This window comes from Aegilops tauschii, chromosome 7, assembly GCF_002575655.3.
Source record: "Aegilops tauschii subsp. strangulata cultivar AL8/78 chromosome 7, Aet v6.0, whole genome shotgun sequence".
Taxonomy (NCBI): Eukaryota; Viridiplantae; Streptophyta; class Magnoliopsida; order Poales; family Poaceae; genus Aegilops; species Aegilops tauschii.
The window spans coordinates 30775773-30797383 of NC_053041.3; the positions used below are offsets into that span (position 1 = coordinate 30775773).

Sequence of the window (21611 nt, forward strand, 5' to 3'; positions counted from 1 at the left end):
ATGAGGTGTTGCTTAAATGGCTTGCTTGCTCAAAGTGCTTTGTGATATGCTCCAAAGCCCTCAACCACTTTCTCACATCCACATTTGTCCCAAACCAGAAGTCAAACTCGGCCCTACCGAAACTTTCTATCCGGCGCCACCGAGTTCTGTTGACATAGCCACTGCCAAACCCTAGCCAATTCGATCTCACCGATGGGATCTCGGTCTCACCGAGATGGGCTTGCAAACTCTCTATTGCCTATTGCAATAATTTCGGTCCCACCGAAATATGCAATCGGTCTCACCGAGTTTGCTTGGCCAACTCTCTGTTTCACTTATTACCCAAATCGGTCCCACCGAGTTTGTGTAATCGGTCAAACCGAGATGAGGCTTTACCTTGACCCTTGCACATCGGTCCTACCGAGTTGATCATATCGGTCGCACCGAAATGCCTAACGGTCACATTATGAACTAAATCGGTCTGATTGAGTTTTCTGATTCGGTCCCACCGAGTTTGGTAAATTGTGTGTAACGGTTAGATTTTGTGTGGAGGCTATATATATACCCCTCCACCCACTCTTCATTCGTGGAGAGAGCCATCAGAACATGGCTACACTTCCATCATACATTTTTTGAGAGAGAACCACCTACACTTGTGTTGAGGTCAAGATATTCCTTTCCAACCACATAAATCTTGATCTCTAGCCTTCCCCAAGTTGCTTTCCACTCAAATCATCTTTCCACCAAATCCAATCCTATGAGAGAGAGTTGAGTGTTGGGGAGACTACCATTTGAAGCACAAGAGCAAGGAGTTCATCATCAACACATCGTCTATTACCTTTTGGAGAGTGGTGTCAACTAGATTGGTTAGGTGTCACTTGGGAGCCTCCGTCCAGATTGTGGAGTTAAACCAAGGAGTTCGTACGGGCTAGGAGATCGCCTACTTCGTGAAGATCTACCCTAGTGAGGCAAGTCCTTCGTGGGCGATGGCCATGGTGGGATAGACAAGGTTGCTTCTTCGTGGACCCTTCATGGGTGGAGCCCTCCGTGGACTCGCGCAACCGTTACCCTTCGTGGGTTGAAGTCTCCATCAACGTGGATGTACGATAGCACCACCTATCGGAACCATGCCAAAAATCTCCGTGTCTCCAATTGCGTTTGCACACTCAAATCCCATCCCTTTACATTCTTGCAAAGTTGCATGCTTTACTTTCCGCTGCCCATATACTCTTGTCATGCTTGCTTGATATGTATTGTGAATGTTTAAACATGTGCTAATACTCCACCTCAACTTGAAGAAATTAAAAACTGCCACTTTTCTTTGCTAAGAGTCTATTCACCCCCCTCTAGACACCTCTTCTCGATCCTTTCAGCTACCCTTCTAATACCAAAGGTTACCGGTGCTATGATCCTGTCACTCATCGTGTTCCCTTTTTTCCAGGTTACTCCGGCTTCGTCCCCTTCGGTGCCGGCCCCCGCGCCCCCTTCATGGAGCGATGCGCGGCGGCAGCCCCCGGCGCCCCCCCGGCCCGGCGCCTTCAGCCGCCACCACCTGGCATCATGACTCCCTCCCCCAAGGTTGAGTCCGAGCAGGCCCCCGGGTCCCCGTCTCCCTCATAAGAGGTTGAGCCCGGCACCCCGCCCGCTACCCCTGTGACGGGCTCGACGTCAACCTCGCCTGTCGCCTCTTCCGGCGCCGGATCGGCCGGCGATGCTGCCGCCACGGCCCCCGCCGCCGCCGCCTCCGCCGCCGCACCGGGTGCCCCCGCCGCCGCGGCACCCGCCGGCCTGATGCCCCGTCACTCGGCGTGACTACCCGTGCCCGAGCAGGAGTGCTTCGGCCCAGCACGCGCTACTCCGCCGACAAGTATGTGTGCGCCGCCCCGACGTCGACGCCATCACCCGTCCCCACCTCCACTCGTGCTGCCCTTCGGGATCCCCACTGGCTAGCTGCGATGCAGGAGGAGATCGATGCCTTACAGCACAACCGCATGTGGCAGCTTGTTCCGCGACCCCCTCGTGCCAACATCATCTCTGGTAAGTGGGTGTTTCGCCACAAGACTCGCCCGGACGGTTCTCTCGAGCGCTACAAGGCTCGGTGGGTGGTTCGTGGTTTTCAGCAGCGCGCGGGCGTGGACTTCACCGACACCTTCGCCCAGGTTGTGAAACTGGGCACAATTCGCGCCGTGCTTCAGATGGCGGTCTCGCACGGCTGGCCTGTGCACCAGTTGGATGTCTCCAACTCCTTCTTGCATGGCCATCTCGCCGAGCAGGTGTTCTGTGAGCAGCCCACTGGTTTCGTCGACGCCGAGCACCCCGACTTCGTGTGCTTGCTCTCCCGTTTTCTTTACGGGTTGAAGCAGGCGCCTCGGGCTTGGTACCAGCGTATCGCAGCCTTCCTGCAGTCTCTCGGATTTCGGTCCACTCGCTCCGATGCTTCACTCTTCGTGTATCATCAGGGAGTTGACACTGCATATCTGCTGCTCTATGTCGACGACATCATCCTCACGGCGTCCGCCCCCAACCTCCTTTAGCAGCTGACTGCTCATCTTCATGATGAGTTCTCCCTCAAGGACTTGGGGCCCATGCACTACTTCCTCGGCATCGAGGTGGTCCGACGGACTGACGGCTTCTTTCTGCATCAGCAGAAGTACGCCCACGTGCTCCTGGAGCGTGCCGGTATGCTTAACTGCAAGCCGGCGCCCACCCCCGTCGACACGAAGGCGAAGGTCTCTGCTCTCAAGGGGTCTCTTGCGTCCGATGGAGCGTTCTATCACTCTATTGTCGGTGCTTTACAGTACCTGACGCTGACTCGCCTCGACCTGCAGTACGCTGTCCAGCAGGTGTGCCTCCATATGCACGCCCCGCCTGACTCTCACTGGACTCTGGTGAAGCGTATTCTCCGTTACATACGCGGCACCATGTCCTTGGGACTCAACCCTAACGGCCTCCTCCTCCACTGACCTCGTGGCCTACTCGGATGCCGACTGGGCTGGCTGCCCCGACACGCGACGCTCTATGTCAGGCTACTGCGTCTACCTTGGGCCCTCGTTGATCTCTTGGTCATCGAAGCAGCAGCCCACGGTCTCCCACTCCAGCGCCGAGGCAGAGTATCGCGCCGTGGCTAATGCCGTGGCTGAGTGCTCTTACATACGTCAGTTGTTCCAGGAGTTGCTTTGTGATGTTCACAAGGCCACTCTTGTCTACTGCGATAACGTCAGCGCGGTCTACCTCTCCGCCAACCTGGTGCACCATCGATGGACGAAGCATATTGAGCTCGATATTCACTTCGTGCGCAAGCAGGTTGCCCTTGGCCGTGTTCGGGTTCTCCACGTGCCGACGACGCAACAGTTTGCTGATGTGATGACTAAGGGATTGCCTACTCCCGTCTTCGAGGAGTTTCGGTCCAGTCTCCGTGTCTCCGGCGATGCTTCGACTGCGCGCGCGCGCGGGGGGGGGGGGGGGGGGGGGGGTTGAGTATGTATTTTGTATTGCATGTGTATTGGAGTTGTGGCCCACCTCCTAGTCTTGTATAGGTCAAGCAGAGGACCTCCTTTGTATTATATATACGTGCACCAGCACCCCATCAATACAACGTCGATTGTATTGCAAACTTTCCCGTCTACAACCTTTGTCCACACGGAGCACAACCGCCGCCGTCTTCTCTGCTCGCGCGGCCCCGCGCGCTCGCAGGGATCCCTGGGTTCCGCTTCACAGCTGTCCCGGACGGCCTGCCCCCGTCCGAGGAGGACGCGTCGCAAGACATGGTTGCCCTCTTGTCCACCATGGATGCCTTCGTTCCTCCCTTCAGGAACCTCGTGTTCGATCTCCCGCCTGTGACCTGGGTCATCTTCGACATGGAGCACGTCTTGTATGCGGCCAAGGAGATGGGCCTTCCCTGTGTCACCCTCTGGACAATGAGCGCCTGCGCCTTCTTGGCGTTCCACCAATGTCAGTCGCTTGTCGATATGGGCATTGTCCCGCTCAAAGGTAAGCCAAGATATCTCTTCTCTATATGCAGCGATTAATCCAGTTATTTTGCTATGAAAATCAGTCTTAATCCTTATGCTGGATTTGCTACTATTAAGTGGAATGATAAATTAATTCTTTCTTTGACAAACAGAGGCTGAGCACCTAAAGAATGGATACCTGGACAACACGGTCCTGGACTCGGTGCCGGGGATGCCCAAAGACGTTCGCGTCAGAGACTTCCCGAGCTTCATCCGCACCACCGACCTTGACGATGCCATGCTTAAGACCTTGCTGCGCTCAATGGCATGCTACAGGACCACCCCATCCGCCATGATCTTCAACACCTTCGATGACATAGATCATGAAGCCATTGCGGAGATGTCTACCAGCCTGCCACCGATCTATGCCGTGGGGCCATTGCCGCAACTCCTCGGTCAAGTCTCTGGTAGTGTGGTTGACACATTGGAATCAAACCTTTCCAAGGAGAACAACTCCTTCCTAGAATGGCTCAATGGTAAGCGGCATGGCTCAGTGGTGTATGTGAGCTCTCGGAGCATAACAACGCTAACGAGCGAACAACAAATAGAGTTCACATGAGGTTCAGCAAACAGTCGACAAGAGTTCCTGTGGGTGATCAGAAATGACCAAGTGAACAATGGCGACGGCAATGCCCCGGCTTCTATTCTGCCACCGGAATTCTTGGAGGAGACGGAGGAAAGGAGTTACGTGACGAGCTGGTGTCCACAAGAGGAAGTGCTTCAAGACGAGGCGGTTGGCGCATTCTTGACACATTTTGGGTGGAACTCGGTTTTAGAGAGTATGAGCACTGGGGTGCCAATGTTCTGTTGGCCATTCGGCGCCGACCAGTTTACGAACAAGCGGTATGTTTGCTCTGAGTGGCGTGTTGGGCTGGAGATCAGCGACAACGTTGAAAGAAATGAGGTGAAGGAGGCCATCATAGAAATGATGGAAGGGGACAAGGGAAAAGAATTAAAAACAGTGGCGATGGAATGGAAGGAGAAGTCAACCGTTGCTGCACTGCCAGGTGGATCCTCTTGGGTAAATCTAGAGAAGGTTGTCAATGAGGTGCTTCTTGTGACTCCTACCAAGAGGGTCACGGAATATGAGTAGATTCAGGTTTGTCTACATTGGTAATAAATTGATGCAAATGAATATATGTCTCGTTGTGATCTATTCAATGTCGAAATTTAAATTGGATGTTCATTGTTAAAGATAACGAACACAGATTATTCATCGAATTTCCTTGTCTGAACTCTGAACTGGCCAGGCCATGCCAATGTATAAAACGGTGTATGTATTCTTGAGATAAATTTCACGATGCTTTTAGTAGTTTATTCACTACTACCTTTTTGTGTCGCCTCAAAACTCAACGATGCCAGTTGACTATCACCATCACTTCACTGACTAAAAAGACAAAATGACCGCAACACTTGTTATAGAAAAGCAAATTATCGAGTGTGGGGCCACTCCTGTGGTGCATAGCGAGGCACATAGAAAAGTAGCCATGGCTTGAGCGCATAGGGGACACTAATTGTGTGCATCGATGGGCTGCTTTTAGAGTCTCGCACCCTAAACCAGGTTTGTAGTGCTAGACATGTTTGGCTCTTGTTAATGATTCCCATCATATTTACAAGAGACAAGTGACACATATCACAACGAATGTTGTCTTATGATGTAAGCAGTACGAGTTAATATCACCATGAGTACATTAACTTGCACGGCAGTAATAGACCCATACAAAAACTCAAAACCAGAAACCTGGTCATAGAACTCACAATGCGGTAACAGTTTGTTACAGAACTGTCGAGCGGTTCCCAGATCGGATGCAACATCATCCGGTGCATGCTGCCGCGCTCATTCTTCTTTTAGAAAAAACCCTGATTGAACAAATCCTCTAGTGGAGAGATAACCCCACTAGTAGAAAACAGGGCTTTGGTTGGGGCCTGGATAGCCCATTAGTCCCGGTTCTGTCACGAACCGGGACCCATGGGGGCATACGTCCCGGTTCGTGCGCCCAGGGGGCCGACCGGGCCTCGGGAGGCATTTGTCCCGGTTCTTGTGGACCCATTTGTTCCGGTTCTAGGCACGAACCGAGACCAATGGTCCTCGCTCCTGGCCCACAGCTTTAGTCCTGGTTCCAGCCACGAACCGGGACCAATGAGGTGGTTATATATACCCCTCACCGGCGAGCAGAGCACTCCACGCTGCTCTGTTTTTTCTGGCCGGCGAGGGGAGAGCTTTGTGGTGCTCTAGCTCACCTCCTATGCACATGAGGTGTTCGATGAAATGCCCGAGCCACACTAGTTAAGCTTTCTCCTCTCAAAACTCGACCTCCGAGCTCCATTTTTCCCGAGATTTGTCTAGGTTTAGCGGTCCGTCACGTCCCGTCCCCGTCTTCACCGCCGTCGACCGCCCGCGCCAATCTCATCGCCAGCACCACCGCGGTGAGCCTCTTGTTCTTATCTTCTTTCTAAAAGAAAAAAATTCTTACTTCAGATAGATACTTGTCTAATTTTCTTACTTTTATTATTCCTTGTTATTATATAGTGCAATGGTTTTGGTATCCGCCCCCGCCGGCCCTCGTCCTGTCTATGATTCGGATGTGGTATATATTATCTTTTTATAACTATTTGGTTCATTTATTGTTTATGACAATTATGCCGACCAACGTGACATAAATTTTATTTATCTAGGAGGTAGTTGAACCGGAAATTCCAACCGACCCTATTGTCGAGAGGTTAAATTTAGTTGAAGAAGAAAACAATTACTTGAAGGAAAAAATAAAAATATGAGGAGGAGAAGATGATATTGGAGTTGCATGTTGCGGATGTCGTCGATGATCACAAGATCAAGATGGATGCAATGCGCTTGAAGATTAGAAAGATTAGAAAATATGACATTCATACCGAGGCTTGGTATCATTATGCCGTTGGATCAATTGTTACCTTGGTTGTGATTATGATCGCATTTGTTGTTGCATTGAAAGGTTTTACATAGTTTCAATGTATGGTTTAACTAGATGCTCTGGAGAGCTATATGTTGTTTAATTTGAACTATGTATGTACTTTGGTTTTAATGTGATGATGAACTTCTATTAATTTGGTCACTTATCTATCCATGTGAATCTGTAATAGTTTTTGACACACATAATTATATATAATGCACGCATATGAACCGGCAATGGATGTACGGTGACAGACACACCTCTGAGTACATTAAGGGCCTGCATAATTTTCTCGAAGTGGCTGAGACAAACAAGCAGAATGGTTTTATGTGTTGTCCATGCCCTAACCCTCTCAAATTTTTAGCACATGCTATGTGGGTGAAATGATGATACCATGCCAACTTTCAACCTTTTCAGAGTTCATTTGAAATGCTTTTGAATTTCAGGGTCTTATAGCTCAAAAAATCAGTAAATGCATGAAAAATAACAAATGAAGTCAGAAAGGGTTGAAAATTGATGATGTGGCTTTGAATGGTGCATTTTGAACACACAAAAAGTCTGGAGTTTAAATAAGTTCAAAAAAATGAAATCCCTTTGTAATAGATGAGTTTCCGTATGAAAACCTGATATTTCGAAAGAGATTGTCCGTTTTGTACACGAAGTGCATCTAGTTTTTGCCGTAGCCCTCTCAACTTTTTTGCACATGCTATGTGGGTGAAATGATGATACCACGCCAACTTTCAACCTTTTCAGAGTTCATTTGTAGTGCTTTTGAATTTCAGGGTCTTATAGCTAAAAAATCAGTAAATGCATGAAAAATAACAAATGAAGTCAGAAAGGGTTGAAAATTGATGATGTGGCTTTGAATGGTGCATTTTGAACACACAAAAAGTCTGGAGTTCAAATAAGTTAAAAAAAATGAAATCTCTTTTTACCAGATGAGTTTCTGTATGAAACCCTGATACTTCGAAAGAGATTGTCCGTTTGATACACGAAGTGCATCTAGTTTTTACCGTAGCCCTCTCAAGTTTTTTGCACATGCTATGTGGGTGAAATGATGATACCATGCCAACTTTCAACCTTTTCAGAGTTCATTTGTAGTGCTTTTGAATTTCAGGGTCTTATAGCTCAAAAAAATCAGTAAATCATGAAAAATAACAAATGAAGTCGGAAAGGGTTGAAAATTGATAATGTGGTTTTGAATGGTGCATTTTGAACACACAAAAAGTCTGGAGTTCAAATAAGTTCAAAAAAATGAAATCCCTTTGTAACAGATGAGTTTCCGTATGAAACCCTGATACTTCGAAAGAGATTGTCCGTTTTGTACACGAAGTGCATCTAGTTTTTGCCGTAACCCTCTCAACTTTTTTGCACATGCTATGTGGGTGAAATGATGATACCATGCCAACTTTCAACCTTTCAAGAGTTCATTTGAAATGCTTTTGAATTTCAGAGCTCTTTTGAATTTCGTTCGAAACCGTGATAGCTCCGTGCAGTGTACACCACTTCCTCAAGGCCTGAAGCTAAGCAACGTGCTAGTGAGCATTGCGCCTCTCCTTCAAATCGTCTCCGCACTCAGGGCTTATAAACCGCTACGAGTGCCTCTCGCGTGGCGAGGTGGGACTAAAAAACAGCTGCAGAACCGGTACTAAAGGTGCTCGTGGGGAGCCTTAGAACCGGTACTAAATGAAATGCCTTTGTAATAGCCTTAGAACCGGTACTAAAGGAATCAACTAAAAAGCTTTTATAAACCTCTAGTATTATTGAAACTAAAATTATATAAAATTTATGCAACTAAAATTATCAAAGTATTTTCTGTTCAAAACATTAAAAGCAAAAAAGAATTTACATAAAATCAATAAAAAAGCAAAAAAGAAAAGAAAATAAATAAGTAGAAACAAATTAAACTTTAATGAAACTCTAATAGAAAAAAGAATGAACTAGAAAACTTTAATGAAACTCTAATAGCAAAACGAATCAACTAAAATTATCAAAGTATTTTCTGTTCAAAACATTATAAGCAAAGAGAAAATAAAATAAATAAGTAGAAACAAAATAAAATAAATAAGTAGAAACAAAAAATAAAATAAAATAAAATAGCAACAGTAAGTATTTTGTTATAAGTAGAAACAAAATAAAATAAATAAAGCAACAAGAAAAACAAAAAAGTGCCACCTACCGGGCCACCACGGCCTGAATACGACTAGAAACCCAACCATGGGCCAGGATTCAGGCCCGCAACAGGCCGAGTAGGCCCACAGGCACAAAGTGACAGGTTAGGCCCGAAAGCCTGCAGTTGAGAGGAGCTCGAGAGGGTGGGCGCAACAACGCTTATAAACCACTCTCGAGCTCTCTCAGCGAGCGAGGTGGGACTAAACTTTTGGCGGCGAAGCGGGCAGCACAAGGCCTTCCCGGTTGGTGGCACCAACAGGGACTAAAGGGGTGCATTGGTACCGGTTCGTGGCACCAACCGGGACCAATGCCCCCCTTTAGTCCCGGTTGGTGCCACCAACCGGGACCAAAGGCCTTCGCTTCCCGCCATTTGGGCTGCTGAAAAGAGAGCTTTGGTCCCGGTTGGTAGCACGAACCGGGACCAAAGGGGGGCATTCGTCCCGGTTTGTTCCACGAACCGGGACCAATGCGATGTGTATATAAGCAGGACTTGTAAATTTTTCAATTTCATCGACCATTTGCCCCCTGACGACGCCGAACTCATCGACGCCGCCTGGCTACCCGTGCTCGCCGTCGCCGTCCCATGGTCGCCGTCGCCTTCGCCACCCGCTCCTCGTCGCCGTCGCCCCGCGCCCTTGCCCTGCCCCGGCGCGCCGCCCCGGCCCATGTCCCTGCCCTGACACGCCGCCCCCGGCCCGTGCGCCCCTGCCCCGACGCGCCGCCCCAGCCGCGCCAGTGCCCCTGCCCCGACGCCGCCCCACGACCCCGGCCTGCCCTGACCACACGCCGCCGCCACGTTCGGTCCGGCCGCCGGCCTTCCTCTGTTTTTTTTCCAGATTATATGAATATGTGTGATTATATGTATGTGTGTATATATGATTATATGTCCTGTTTTTTTTCCAGATTTTTGGTTCATATATATGATAATTTGTTTTTTGCATTTTTATAAAAATGTATATATGTATGTATGTTCTCTGTGTATATATGTTCATATATGCAAAAGTTAGATTTTTAGAAAAGTTTTATCTATGTATGCAAAAGTTAGAAGAAGAAAAAGTTTTATATATGCAAAAGTTACATTTTTAGAAAAGTTTTATAAATGCAAAAGTTACATTTTTAGAAAATAAGAAGAGGAAGAAGGAGAAGAAGAAGGAGAAGAAGAGGAGAGGAAGAATAGGAGAAATAAATAAGAAGAGAAAAGAAAAAGAGGAGAAAAAGAAAGGAATAGAGGAGAAGAAGAAAAATAGAATAATTCTATTTTTTCTTCTTCTCCTCTATTCCTTTCTTCTTCTCCTCTTTTTTTTTCCTTTTTTTCTTCGATCTTCTCTCTATTCCTTTCTTCTTCTCCTCTTTTTTCTTCTTTGATCTCTTTTCCTCTTCTTACATGAGGAGGGGGGTCGATATACCCCGTCCCCGATAACTTCGACATGAGGGGGGGTCGCCGAGGGTTCGAGGGGTGAGGGTCGTGAACTTGGGTAGAGGTTCGAGGGTCACCGAGGGTTCGAGGGTCGTCGAGGGGCCTAGGGTTCGAGGGGCGAGGGTCGGAAACTAGGGTAGAGGTTCGAGGGTCACCGAGGGTTCGAGGGTTGTCGAGGGGCCTAGGGTCGAGGAACACCGAGGGGTCAAGGGCCGCCGAGGGTTTGAGGGTCGTCGAGGGGCCTAGGGTTCAAGGGGCGAGGGTCGGGAACTAGGGTAGAGGTTCGAGGGCCACCCAAATTTACCAAGTTAAAAGAGTGTTGTCGTCGAGGCCACCCCGAACCCTTGAAACGTTGCCGAGGCCACCCCAAACCCTAGAGAAGCGTCGAGGCCACTAATATGATTCCTTGTTATGATTAGCTAGCTAGGTCTACGTTTGCCACTAATATATCCATCTGTCATGTTTGTATAATAATTGCCATGTTGTAATATTTGCAGAAACTATGGAGCACGGCCGAGAAGAGGACGCGGAACTGGTGTTGGGGGACATAATCGCAGTTGGAGGTGATGTCATGTCGTATATCAACGAAACCGATGGTCTGGAAGGAAAGGGTGAAGCAAGCTACGGTTATCAAACAATGGAGGAGGAAAGACATGATTATGATGGCTCCGGTGACCGAATGCCGGTGCAAGAAGGAGACCCTGATGACGGCTCCGGTGGCCGAATAGAGTCCGGCCAGGTATATATATTAATTAAGCCTGTGCTGACTAGCTAATTGATGCATTCAATGTTTTGGTATGTACACATATTTACTCTCGTCTTTCTTCTTTTTTTCTAGCCCTCCGGATCGAGCACAACTTCGGTAAAGAAACGAGGCCCGAAGAAAAAGTTGCGCTCGGATGAAAGGTTCACGATCACAGCAATTGCGCGCGATGGCCAACCGATTGAACCCATCCGAACCAAGGAAGCATTTTCTGCTCAGTGTGGGGTTCTTGTTAGGGAGAAGATCCCGATCAGCATCCACCAATGGTTTAAGCCTAAGAAGGAAGACCCTGAGGTGTCTTATGTCACTGATGTGCAGAAAGATGATCTTTGGACTGCACTGAATGCAAATTTCACCCAACCGCCAGAGGAGGATCCGGAGAAGCCAGTTAAAGAGCAATTCATCAAGTCTCATGCTCTTAAGAAGATGGCAGATCTATTCAGGAGGTGGAAGAATGAGCTGAAAACATCGTTTGTCGACCAAGAAAAGACACCAGAATTCACCGCCCGGTATGAGAAGATCAGAGATCACTGGGACGCATTTTTGGCCCACAAGACATCGAACAAGAGTAAGAAGATGTCAGCGAGAAACAAGATAAATGCTGCGAAGAAGGAGCATCACCATCGCATGGGGTCAGGTGGCTACCTCAAAGCCCGGCCGTTGTGGGCCAAGGCTGAGATTGACCTGCTTGATAAAGGGGTCGAACCAGAGACATTGAACTGGCCAGACCGTTGCCGGACTTGGTTCTTCGGGGTTGGCTGAACCTTGGACACTGTATCAGGGAAGTGCGTTTGGACGAACGAGCAACTGCGACTACCCGTCACGAAGCTTCGGGACTATATCGCCGCAGCGCAGCAAGGGACGTTCGTTCCAGACAGAGAGAACGACGAGCTCACAATGGCCCTCGGGAGTCCTGAGCACCCTGGACGGACACGAGGCACGCCAGGCTCCGTTCCGTGGAGGGCTGGGTTTCCGGATGCAGGCAGTTACAAATGCCAGGAGAGGAGGAGGAAAGTGGAGCATACCCAACTGCAGAAGCTGCACGCAAGGGTACAAGCGCTAGAGGAACGAGGAGCAGTTCACAGCAAGCGACCTGCCGAATCTACCCCCAAAGCTACCCCGCCATCTCAGCGGAGAAGCAGCGTGGCTTCCACCGAGCTGCTTCAGCTGGAGCCTGTCTTCACGGCTCCTTCTAGCTACCCCGCGGATGCTATCACAAAGTCTCAACATTGCCACCTTATGACGCAATGGCAGAACTTCAAAGTCAAGGCGGCTGTCGGCTCTGTTCGACCTCCTGAACCCGACGCAACTTTTCACTGCCGTCCAATTCCAGAAGGATATGCTAGGGTGACGGTGGACGAAATAACGGAGGGATTTGAGGACCTTGAGCTTGACCACCCTACCGGTGAAGGGGAGACTCGGCTGGGTTCTGCTCTGAAGACTCCATGCCTATGGCGGAAGGAGCTCATCAACCTTCCGAACTTGACACCTCCGCCTCGTCCTCCTCCTCTGGCGAGTCAGGGCACTCCGCCTCCTCCTCCGGCGAGTCAGGGCACTAAGCCTCCTCCTCCGCCTCCTCCTCCGGCGAGTGATCAGGGCGCTCCGCCTCCTTCTCCAGCGCGTGGCGGCACTCCGCCTCCTTCTCCGCCCGCACCGGCGCGCCCGAGCAGCCAGCCTCCTCCTTCTCCGCCTCGTCAGCAAGGGCGAAAGAGACCCGCCGCCGCTCCGGTGCGTCGTAGTCCTTCTCCTCCGCATCGTAAGAAAGTAAAGAAGACAGCCGCAGCCGCTCTGTCTGCTCCGGCGTCTAGTAGTACAGCCAGAGGCAGGAGGCAATACAGATTCGGCCCATCTCTCAAGCCTCTAGAGAAGTTACCATACGAGAGGACCGTGTAGGAAACCGCGGAGATCTGTCAAGCCGAAGTGAGGGACTTCTTTGAAGCGGTGAAAGCAAAGAAACATCTACCTCCGGAGGAGAAGATAGATCCGGTGAAAGCAAAGCGCACTATCGATGCCCTGAAGAAACCACCACCGTCTCCGCCGAAAAACAACTATGAACGCATTACTGAAAAGACATATATCGAAGCGGAGTGGTCGGGAAGTACTGTCAGTGATCGAAGGTTAGCAGAACGACGAGCTGGGAAAAAAATTGCCCAGCTCGGCGAACAAGCGACCCAATCGTGCCCCCCGCTCAAGGTGTCTAGAGATATCGTCGCTAATCATCCGGAGATTTTACCCAATACCAATCTTGGAGATTACCTGCCCGACGATGTACATTATGATTTCTTGGAGGTGGACGAACACAAATACCATTACGGGAAGCCTCTCGTCAAAGATGAAAGATCTCTAACAACGATGATGCGAAGATTCCATGATTGGTACATGGAAACCTGCAGAGAGTCCAGGGGGACGAATACTTTGACGCTGAGAGTTAAAGAGGAGCACGACCTCGTTGGAATTGATCTGTTGTCTATTTCATTTGAGGAGTTCTTCCCGTTTTTCAATCAAAAGGCCCTCGATAAATTAACGGTCACTTGCTACTGTCTGTAATTTCTACTTCTGTCATTAAGTCTCTATATATAGCTCAGCTCTTTCATTACATGTATTTATAATTATCCTCACTATATTATGCAGATTGAAGATCGTCGAATGCAGAAAAGCATAAATGTGTGATATTGGGTTCATTAACACAAATCTCATAGATGAATTTACGGTTAAATTTCAAGCCAAAGAAGCCGAGGCCAACTTGCTCAAATCGTTGGTAACAAATCAAAAAAAGATAAAATACTCTTTCCTTACAACTTCAAGTGAGTGTTACTGTCTTGTGCATATTCGGTTTTCCTTATTACTTGAGGTTATAGTAATGTTATTGATGAGTTATGCATGCGTGCACAGCTTCCACTATATTCTCCTGGAGATTAAGCTTGAGCAGGGAGTAGTAACCGTCTTAGACTCGAGACGAAAAGATCCCGAGACCTATGCGGACATGACTAAAATTCTCGAGAAGTAAGTTCAATCGATCATTATCGCACCATATCGGCAACTTTTTGTTCATTTCCTGATATCAAGTAATTATTTTCTTGGTCTCGCAGGGTTTGGAAAGTATTCACCGCACAATCTCCAGGACTGCCGGGGGAGCTACGATTTACATACCCGAAAGTAAGTACTACTAGCTAGCTAGTTCCGCTGATCTCCCATTGATTCTAGCTACTTTCATCAATGCCATTTATAATGCTTCATTATTAGTTTGATTGACCTCTATTTCTCGTAAAGTGCTTGTGGCAGGAACAAGGGAATGATTACTGTGAATACTACGTGTGCGAGTTTATCTACAAAGCGACTTGCAAAAATAAGCGGGGCTACTCTAAAAGACAATATGATGTGCGTAAGCAATAATATTCACAATTTCATTTTATTACACCATCATTTTTGTTGAGTTTCATTCATATATATGTATTAACCCCCTTCTTCAAATTAGGCGTGGCAGATGCGGAATGAACTCCTATCACAAGATCGCATGAAAGCAATTCAAGAGGAATTGGCGGGATTCTTTCTTGACCACGTCATCAATAAAGCCGGAGAATACCATGTGAAAGCTGAGTTCATATATAATTAGGGGATTATATTGTAAGAAATCTTAATATTGTATATATGTAGCCAGTAGCGTCGGATAGATATACGAAAACTTGTTGTTCGCCCAATCTCTCGGAGAAGGAGAGGTCGATATCACTTCTCTCTGTATGCATATGTTCATGACGAACTTCTGTACTTAATGGTTTCCTTCATTTGTTTAATAGCTAGCGTGTCGAGGGCCTCTCTATACGTATAGTACGTAGCGTCGACTAAGCACAGAGATAAGAGAGGACACTTCTCTCTATTAGCTAGCTAACAGTCTAAATTAACCACCCAAAACCCCCTAAACCACCCTCTTTCAAAAAAAAACCTTAGCTCCTGCCAGCTGCTGACGCGTGGACGCCTTTTGGTACCGGTTGGTGCTACCAACCGGGACCAAAGGCCCTCCTGCCTAGGATCACCGCAGCGGCCACGTGGAGGCCCATCTGTCCCGGTTGGTGTAAGAACCGGGACTAAAGGTATAGGGCGTTAGTACCGACCCTTTAGTCCCGGTTCCCCAATCAAGACAAATGGGCCTTACGAACCGGAATAAATGGCCCTTTTTCTACTAGTGCCCTCCCCAAACCCCAAACCCCTTTGTATGTTCAGCTTCAAGGCGAGAGCGAGGCCGTAATGCGTTGGACTTCACCGGCGGGGATCGAGGCGGCATGGAGTCCGGTTGCCCGGCACCTACCTTCCAGAGTACTGTATATACTCAATCCGGCATCTTCTCTTGAGAGGCCGCCGCCTCATTTTTATTAGGCTTTTACCCGCATGTGACCTGCTCATGTTCTCCATGATTCATGCGCGAAGATTGTATTTTTTTGGTTGGAATTCGTAAGTTTGTTCCCGCAATACATCTCCTCGGCAATGATTTTGGCTACGTCGGTCATATGTGGAAGTTGGATTTTGGGCAAATTACATTAGAGAATCCGCTCGTGTGTTGTTCCACAGGCAATTTGTATTAGGTATGGGATGGCGGTGGGTGCTAACTTTTTTTTTTACGTTGTGGGTACTAACTTTGTATGGCTTGTACGTATCCTCATGATCATGTGCCATCATATCGGAATGGTAAAGAAATTTACGTGGCCTTTTCAAGTTTGGTGCCCATGAATTAGTTGCATGGAATTGATGCATGCAGTTAATGTATGTACTTATATATTCAGGTTGTTAGGCTGTTAGGCTGTTAGGCTGTTGTGATCAAGCTGTATGCAATCCTAACTACTTGTACCCTCTAAACCCTAACCTGTGTGGCATATATACAGGAGACAGACACATCGTTTAGCCTGCGTGCATTGCAATGCAATTGCAATGCAATTGCATCGTCCAACCTTTCATGGTACTAGAACTTGTCAAAAGATCCGATCGTTCCGTTTGTTAGTCATGGGAAACACCAGAAAACCGCTGCCTCCCAAACCTCGTCTGCTGCAACATTGGCTAACAACATGTACGTCATGGCCGGCTCCATCCTGCCCACGTGCCTGATCGCAGGCGTCCCGAATCTGGCGCACTTCATCCGCCACAAGCTCTCAAAGAACAGCTACATCCTGTGGTGAACTCAAATGGTCTCTCTGTTAGACTTAGAGATATTCACGTTATGTAATCTCAACTACTATCTCTATCTTTCTCTCTCCCGTGTAACCTCCTATCTCTATCCCGCTGGATCCTTGCGATCGGTGGGCTTCTTGTACGCCAAGGCAGAGGCTAGCTGTTTCTGCCCACAATCAATATATACCCGCGGCTCCTCTACGGAGGAGTAGGAACGCTTCCATCAATCCAATCTAACATGGTATACAGAGCCAAGTCTCTTCCTATCGTCTAGCAAAACCAAAACCCTAAACACCCTTCCATCGCCATGGCCACGAGCTGAAGCGCCGTCGGCCTCAACCTAGGAGCTCCACCAACAGGGAAGCTCGCAAGGGGGAACTACCTCCTGTGGAAGGCGCAGGTCATGTCGGCACTGCGAGGCGCGCAAGTGACCGGCCTCCTCGACGGCAGCGACGCCGCACCGCCAAAGACCATAGAAGTCGCCAAGGCGGATAAAACCACGGCCATTGAGCCGAACCCTCTATACGGCCCGTGGTTGTCGAAGGATCAGCAGGTTCTGAGCTACCTATTGAACTCGCTCACCCAGGAAATCCTTGCACAAGTCATCGGTAAGGACAACACCTTTGATCTGTGGACTGCTCTTACCACAATATTCACTGCGCAGTCACAATCCCACATAACCAATCTACGGATGCCCATCTCCAACACCAAGAAGGGCAACATGTCGAGCAACGCTTTCATCGCCAAGATGAAGAACCTCGGGGACGAGCTAGCTGTGGCTGGGCGTCCTGTAATAACCAATCCAGAGATGGTGGACTACATATTGGCTGGCCTTTATCGGGACTATGATCCCGTCGTGGCAGCAATCGGCGCAATCAAGAACTCCATCAGCGTCGACGATCTCTTCGCGCAGATTTCTGCGTTTGATCAGCGCATGGAGATGCTGGGGGACGGACCAGCAGGCTTCCGCTCCTCTGCCAACGCCGTCTACACGGGGCGCGGGCAGTCCCGTGGCAGGGGAGGCCGTGGCCGAAGCACCAGAGGAGGACGCGGTCGAGGGAACCGCTCTTCTTCCTCTCCTGGTTGCGGTGCTGGTGGTGGCTATCAGCAGCAACAACTTCGTCCCCAACCACAACAACAACAACAACAACAACAACAAGGAGACTATCCGGAGTGCTAGATCTGCTACAAGGTTCATGCCGGTGGCGCAAGAGCTTGCTGGCATCGCTATGATGATGATCATGAGGAGAAGAAGGCAGCCAACCTCGTCACCAACAACTATGGCATTGACACCAACTGGTATGCCGACTCCGATGCTACTGAGCACATCACCGGGGAACTTGACAAGCTGACGATGCAGGAAAGGTATCATGGCGGTGATCAGATACACACGGCAAGTGGAACTGGTATGGACATTACTCATGTTGGAAAATCAATTGTTAAAACCCCCGTAAAATATTTACATCTTAATAATGTCTTACATGTTCCACATGCTTCCAAAAATCTCGTTTCTGTTCATCGTTTTGCCCTTGACAACAACGTTCTCATAATATTTTATCCCTACTCTTTTGTGATCAAGGACTTGGCAACGAGGAAGGTCATACTTAGAGGAAAGTGTGAGGGAGGCCTATATCCACTCATATTATCTTCATCTTCATCATGGTCGAATAAACAAGCGTGGAGTGTCACCAAACCTTCCTCGGCAAAGTGGCATAGTCGTCTTGGTCATCCCTCTTCAGTCATAGTTAAGCATGTCCTTAGCAAGAATAATCTTCCCTATGAGTCTAGTGTTGAGTCAATTTGTGATGCTTGCCAGCAAGCTAAGAGTCATCAGCTACCTTATCCTATATCTACAAGTGTATCCACTGCTCCATTGCAGTTAGTTTTTTCAGATGTATGGGGACCAGCTCCCACATCAGTTGGCAGATTTTCCTATTATGTTAGTTTTATTGATGATTATAGCAAGTTCACTTGGATCTATTTGCTAAAGAAACGATCTGATGTTTTCCAAGTGTTTCTCAATTTCCAAAACCTTGTTGAACGCCAACTAGACTCAAAGATTCTTGCTATGCAAACCGACTGGGGTGGTGAGTATGAAAAACTAAATTCTTTTTTTCAAAACATTGGAATTTCTCACCATGTTTCTTGCCCCCATGCTCAACAACAGAACGGGTCGGCTGAACGCAAACACCGCCATGTTGTTGAGGTAGGACTAGCACTGCTAGCCAATGCTTCCATGCCCCTCAAATTCTGGGATGAAGCTTTTCTCACTGCCACATATCTCATAAATATTCGACCAAGCAAAGTCATCAAATTTGAGAGTCCCATCACACGTCTTTTTGGTGTCAAACCAGACTTCAAATCTCTTAGAGTATTTGGTTGTGCATGTTGGCCAAACCTAAGACCATATAACACACGCAAACTTGCGTTTCGTTCCAAAAAATGTGTGTTTTTGGGATATAGCCCTATGCACAAAGGAGTAAAGTGTCTAGATGTTCCCACAGGCCGAGTTTATATATCTCGCGATGTTGTGTTTGATGAATCAATTTTTCCGTTTGAATCTCTCCATCCAAATGCCGGCGCCCTCCTTCGTCAGGAGATTCTTCTTCTTCCATCTATACTTCGAGATTTTGATCACGGGGGAAACAATTGCACTAACCAACATGATGGTAGTACTCCAACTGGAACCAGTCCTTGTCTTCCGTGTGTGCAAGTCTCTGAAGAAAATGGAGTTCCAAACGATGAAAATGATCAAAATCCCGTTCAAAACAATGCTATATTTCATGTGCAAGAAGAGGACGAAGCTGGTGCGGCAAACGAGGACGATCTGGCGGCGCCTGCGACCCCTGCGCGCCAATCCTCCTCGTATCGGGCGCGGATATCCGCTCCGGATCGCGAGCCAGCCAGTTTGCATGGCTAGGTGCGGGCGACGCAATCCGCGGCCGCCATGTCTCCACGCGGGGAATCCCCCTCGAACGGCTCGCGCATGCAGCCAATTGCGAGGCGCAATTCGCACATGCGCCCGACAGGCTCATCTGTCGCGGGATCTTCTGCGGCAACAGACGGCGCGGCGCTGAATGAACAAACCACACCCGTGGCCACTGGATCCGGTGTGGCATCTCCTGATTCCTCTCCAGGATCTTCTGCGATGAGCAATGCCGTGCGCCAGCGTGCACAGTAGCCTCCACCAATCACATCAAGAGTTACAACTCGGCTACAAAAAGGTATTAAGAATCCAAAAATAAGAACTGATGGCACTATTTCGTATGGCATGTTGTGCATTTCAGGCGAGCCAACAAAATTGGATGATGCACTTGGAGATCAGAAGTGGAAAAAGGCTATGGATGAAGAATATACCGCCTTAATGAGAAACAAAACATGGCACTTGGTACCAAACCGGAAAGGTAAAAACATTATTGACTGTAAATGGGTGTATAGGATCAAGAAAAAGACAGATGGCTCCATTGACAGATATAAAGCACGTCTCGTTGCTAAAGGTTTTAAGCAGCGTTATGGTATTGATTATGAGGATACATTTAGCCCTGTGGTAAAAGCTGCAACCATCAGACTTGTGATAGCTATTGTTGTGTCTAGGGGATGGAGCCTAAGGCAGCTAGACGTACAGAACGCGTTTTTGCATGGTGTTCTGGAAGAGGAGGTCTACATGAGGCAACCACCAGGTTATGAAAATAAACAAAAACCTCCTTATGTATGCAAACTTGCAAAGCTCTTTATGGTTTGAAACAAGCACCTAGAGCATGGTACTCCAGGTTAAGTATGCAGTTAAAACGTCTTGGCTTTATTGCATCAAAGGCTGACAAATCTTTCTTCATATACAATAAGAGAAACACTGTTATCTTTGTGCTCATATATGTTGATGATATTATAGTTGCAAGCTCTTCTCAGAATGCTACTGATGCCCTTCTGCATGATCTAAGCTCAGAATTTGCTTTAAAGGATCTTGGTGATTTGAGCTTCTTTTTAGGCATTGAAGTTAAAAAGGTTCAGGATGGTATAGTGTTGAAACAAGAAAAATATGCCACTGAACTCTTGGCTCGGATGGGAATGAAGGATTGCAAGGCATCACCCACACCATTATCTTCATCAGAACAACTGTCAGCATATGAAGGGGAGCTACTTAAGGAGGAAGAAAGCACCAAATACAGAAGTGTTGTTGGAGCCTTGCAATACCTAACCTTGACACGACCAGATATTTCTTTTACTGTTAACAAAGTATGTCAATACTTACATGCTCCCACTTCTGCTCATTGGACAGCTGTCAAGAGGATCATACGGTATGTCAAGCACACTATAAGTTTGGGAATTCATTTTAGACGGTCCAATTCTACACTTGTCAGTGCTTTCTCTAATGCAGACTGGGCAGGTTGCAGCGATGATAGAAAATCAACAAGTGGTTTTGCTGTTTTCTTTGGTTTTAATCTTATTTTTTGGAGTGCCAGGAAACAAGCAACAGTGTCAAGGTCAAGTACTGAAGCTGAGTACAAATCATTGGCAAATGCTACTGCTGAAATTATTTGGCTTGAATCTTTGCTTGAAGAATTGGGTGTGAAGCAACACTGTATTTCATGCCTATGGTGTGATAATCTGGGTGCCACATATTTAAGCGCTAATCCTATCTTTCATGCCAGAACCAAGCATATTGAGATAGACTTTCACTTTGTACGAGAAAGGATTGCAGAGAAGGAGCTGGAGATCCGCTTTATCTCTTCCAGAGATCAAGTGTCCGACGGGTTCACTAAAGCTTTACCGTACAAGCCATTTGAAGCATTCAAGAACAATCTCAATTTAGGATAGGTAGTTCAGATTAAGGGAGGGTGTTAGACTTAGAGATATTCACGTTATGTAATCTCAACTACTATCTCTATCTTTCTCTCTCCCGTGTAACGTCCTATCTCTATCTCGCTGGATCCTTGCGATCGGTGGGCTTCTTGTACGCCAAGGCAGAGGCTGTTTCTGCTCACAATCAATATATACCCGCGGCTCCTCTACGAAGGAGTAGGAACGCTTCCATCAATCCAATCTAACACTCTCCATTCTCCATTAGGATACTGACTGACTATGTGTTCGTTTGTTCTTTCCTTTAAATGAGAAGCTTGAGAGGTCTCCACCCGTTGATGTGAAGAATGAGGCTCTGAGTATCCCAGGATGACACTAGATTTTTAAAA

At 47.8% G+C, this 21611-nt stretch overlaps 2 protein-coding genes across 2 annotated transcripts; both read left to right on the forward strand.

Annotated features, from left to right (window-relative positions):
• The first annotated feature begins 2564 nt into the window (after nt 1-2564).
• On the forward strand, nt 2565-5082 carry LOC109737035 (7-deoxyloganetin glucosyltransferase-like). The gene is made up of 5 exons (XM_073503278.1): nt 2565-2822; nt 3055-3383; nt 3791-3969; nt 4103-4465; nt 4556-5082. The coding sequence occupies exons 1-5, from the start codon at nt 2565-2567 to the stop codon at nt 5080-5082; spliced, it is 1656 nt and encodes a 551-aa protein (XP_073359379.1).
• An 11746-nt stretch (nt 5083-16828) lies between these two features.
• Nucleotides 16829-21240, forward strand: LOC141026699 (uncharacterized). The gene is made up of 6 exons (XM_073503545.1): nt 16829-17430; nt 17638-17831; nt 19713-20134; nt 20239-20437; nt 20702-20720; nt 21075-21240. Exons 1-6 carry the CDS (start codon nt 16829-16831, stop codon nt 21238-21240), a joined length of 1602 nt encoding a protein of 533 aa, XP_073359646.1.
• The last annotated feature ends 371 nt before the right edge of the window (nt 21241-21611 follow it).

What these genes read in the sequence shown, in the direction of transcription:
- LOC109737035 (XM_073503278.1), top strand. Translation starts at nt 2,565, where the DNA reads ATGCACTACTTCCTCGGCATCGAGGTGGTCCGACGGACTGACGGCTTC. An exon ending in TGCAGTACGCTGTCCAGCAG is followed by an intron (nt 2,823 to 3,054) that starts GTGTGCCTCCAT and finishes TCATCGAAGCAG; the next exon opens with CAGCCCACGGTCTCCCACTC. An exon ending in GGGCATTGTCCCGCTCAAAG is followed by an intron (nt 3,970 to 4,102) that starts GTAAGCCAAGAT and finishes TTTGACAAACAG; the next exon opens with AGGCTGAGCACCTAAAGAAT.
- LOC141026699 (XM_073503545.1), top strand. Translation starts at nt 16,829, where the DNA reads ATGTCGGCACTGCGAGGCGCGCAAGTGACCGGCCTCCTCGACGGCAGC. An exon ending in GTCTACACGGGGCGCGGGCA is followed by an intron (nt 17,431 to 17,637) that starts GTCCCGTGGCAG and finishes CGGTGGCGCAAG; the next exon opens with AGCTTGCTGGCATCGCTATG. An exon ending in ATAAACAAAAACCTCCTTAT is followed by an intron (nt 20,135 to 20,238) that starts GTATGCAAACTT and finishes ATTGCATCAAAG; the next exon opens with GCTGACAAATCTTTCTTCAT.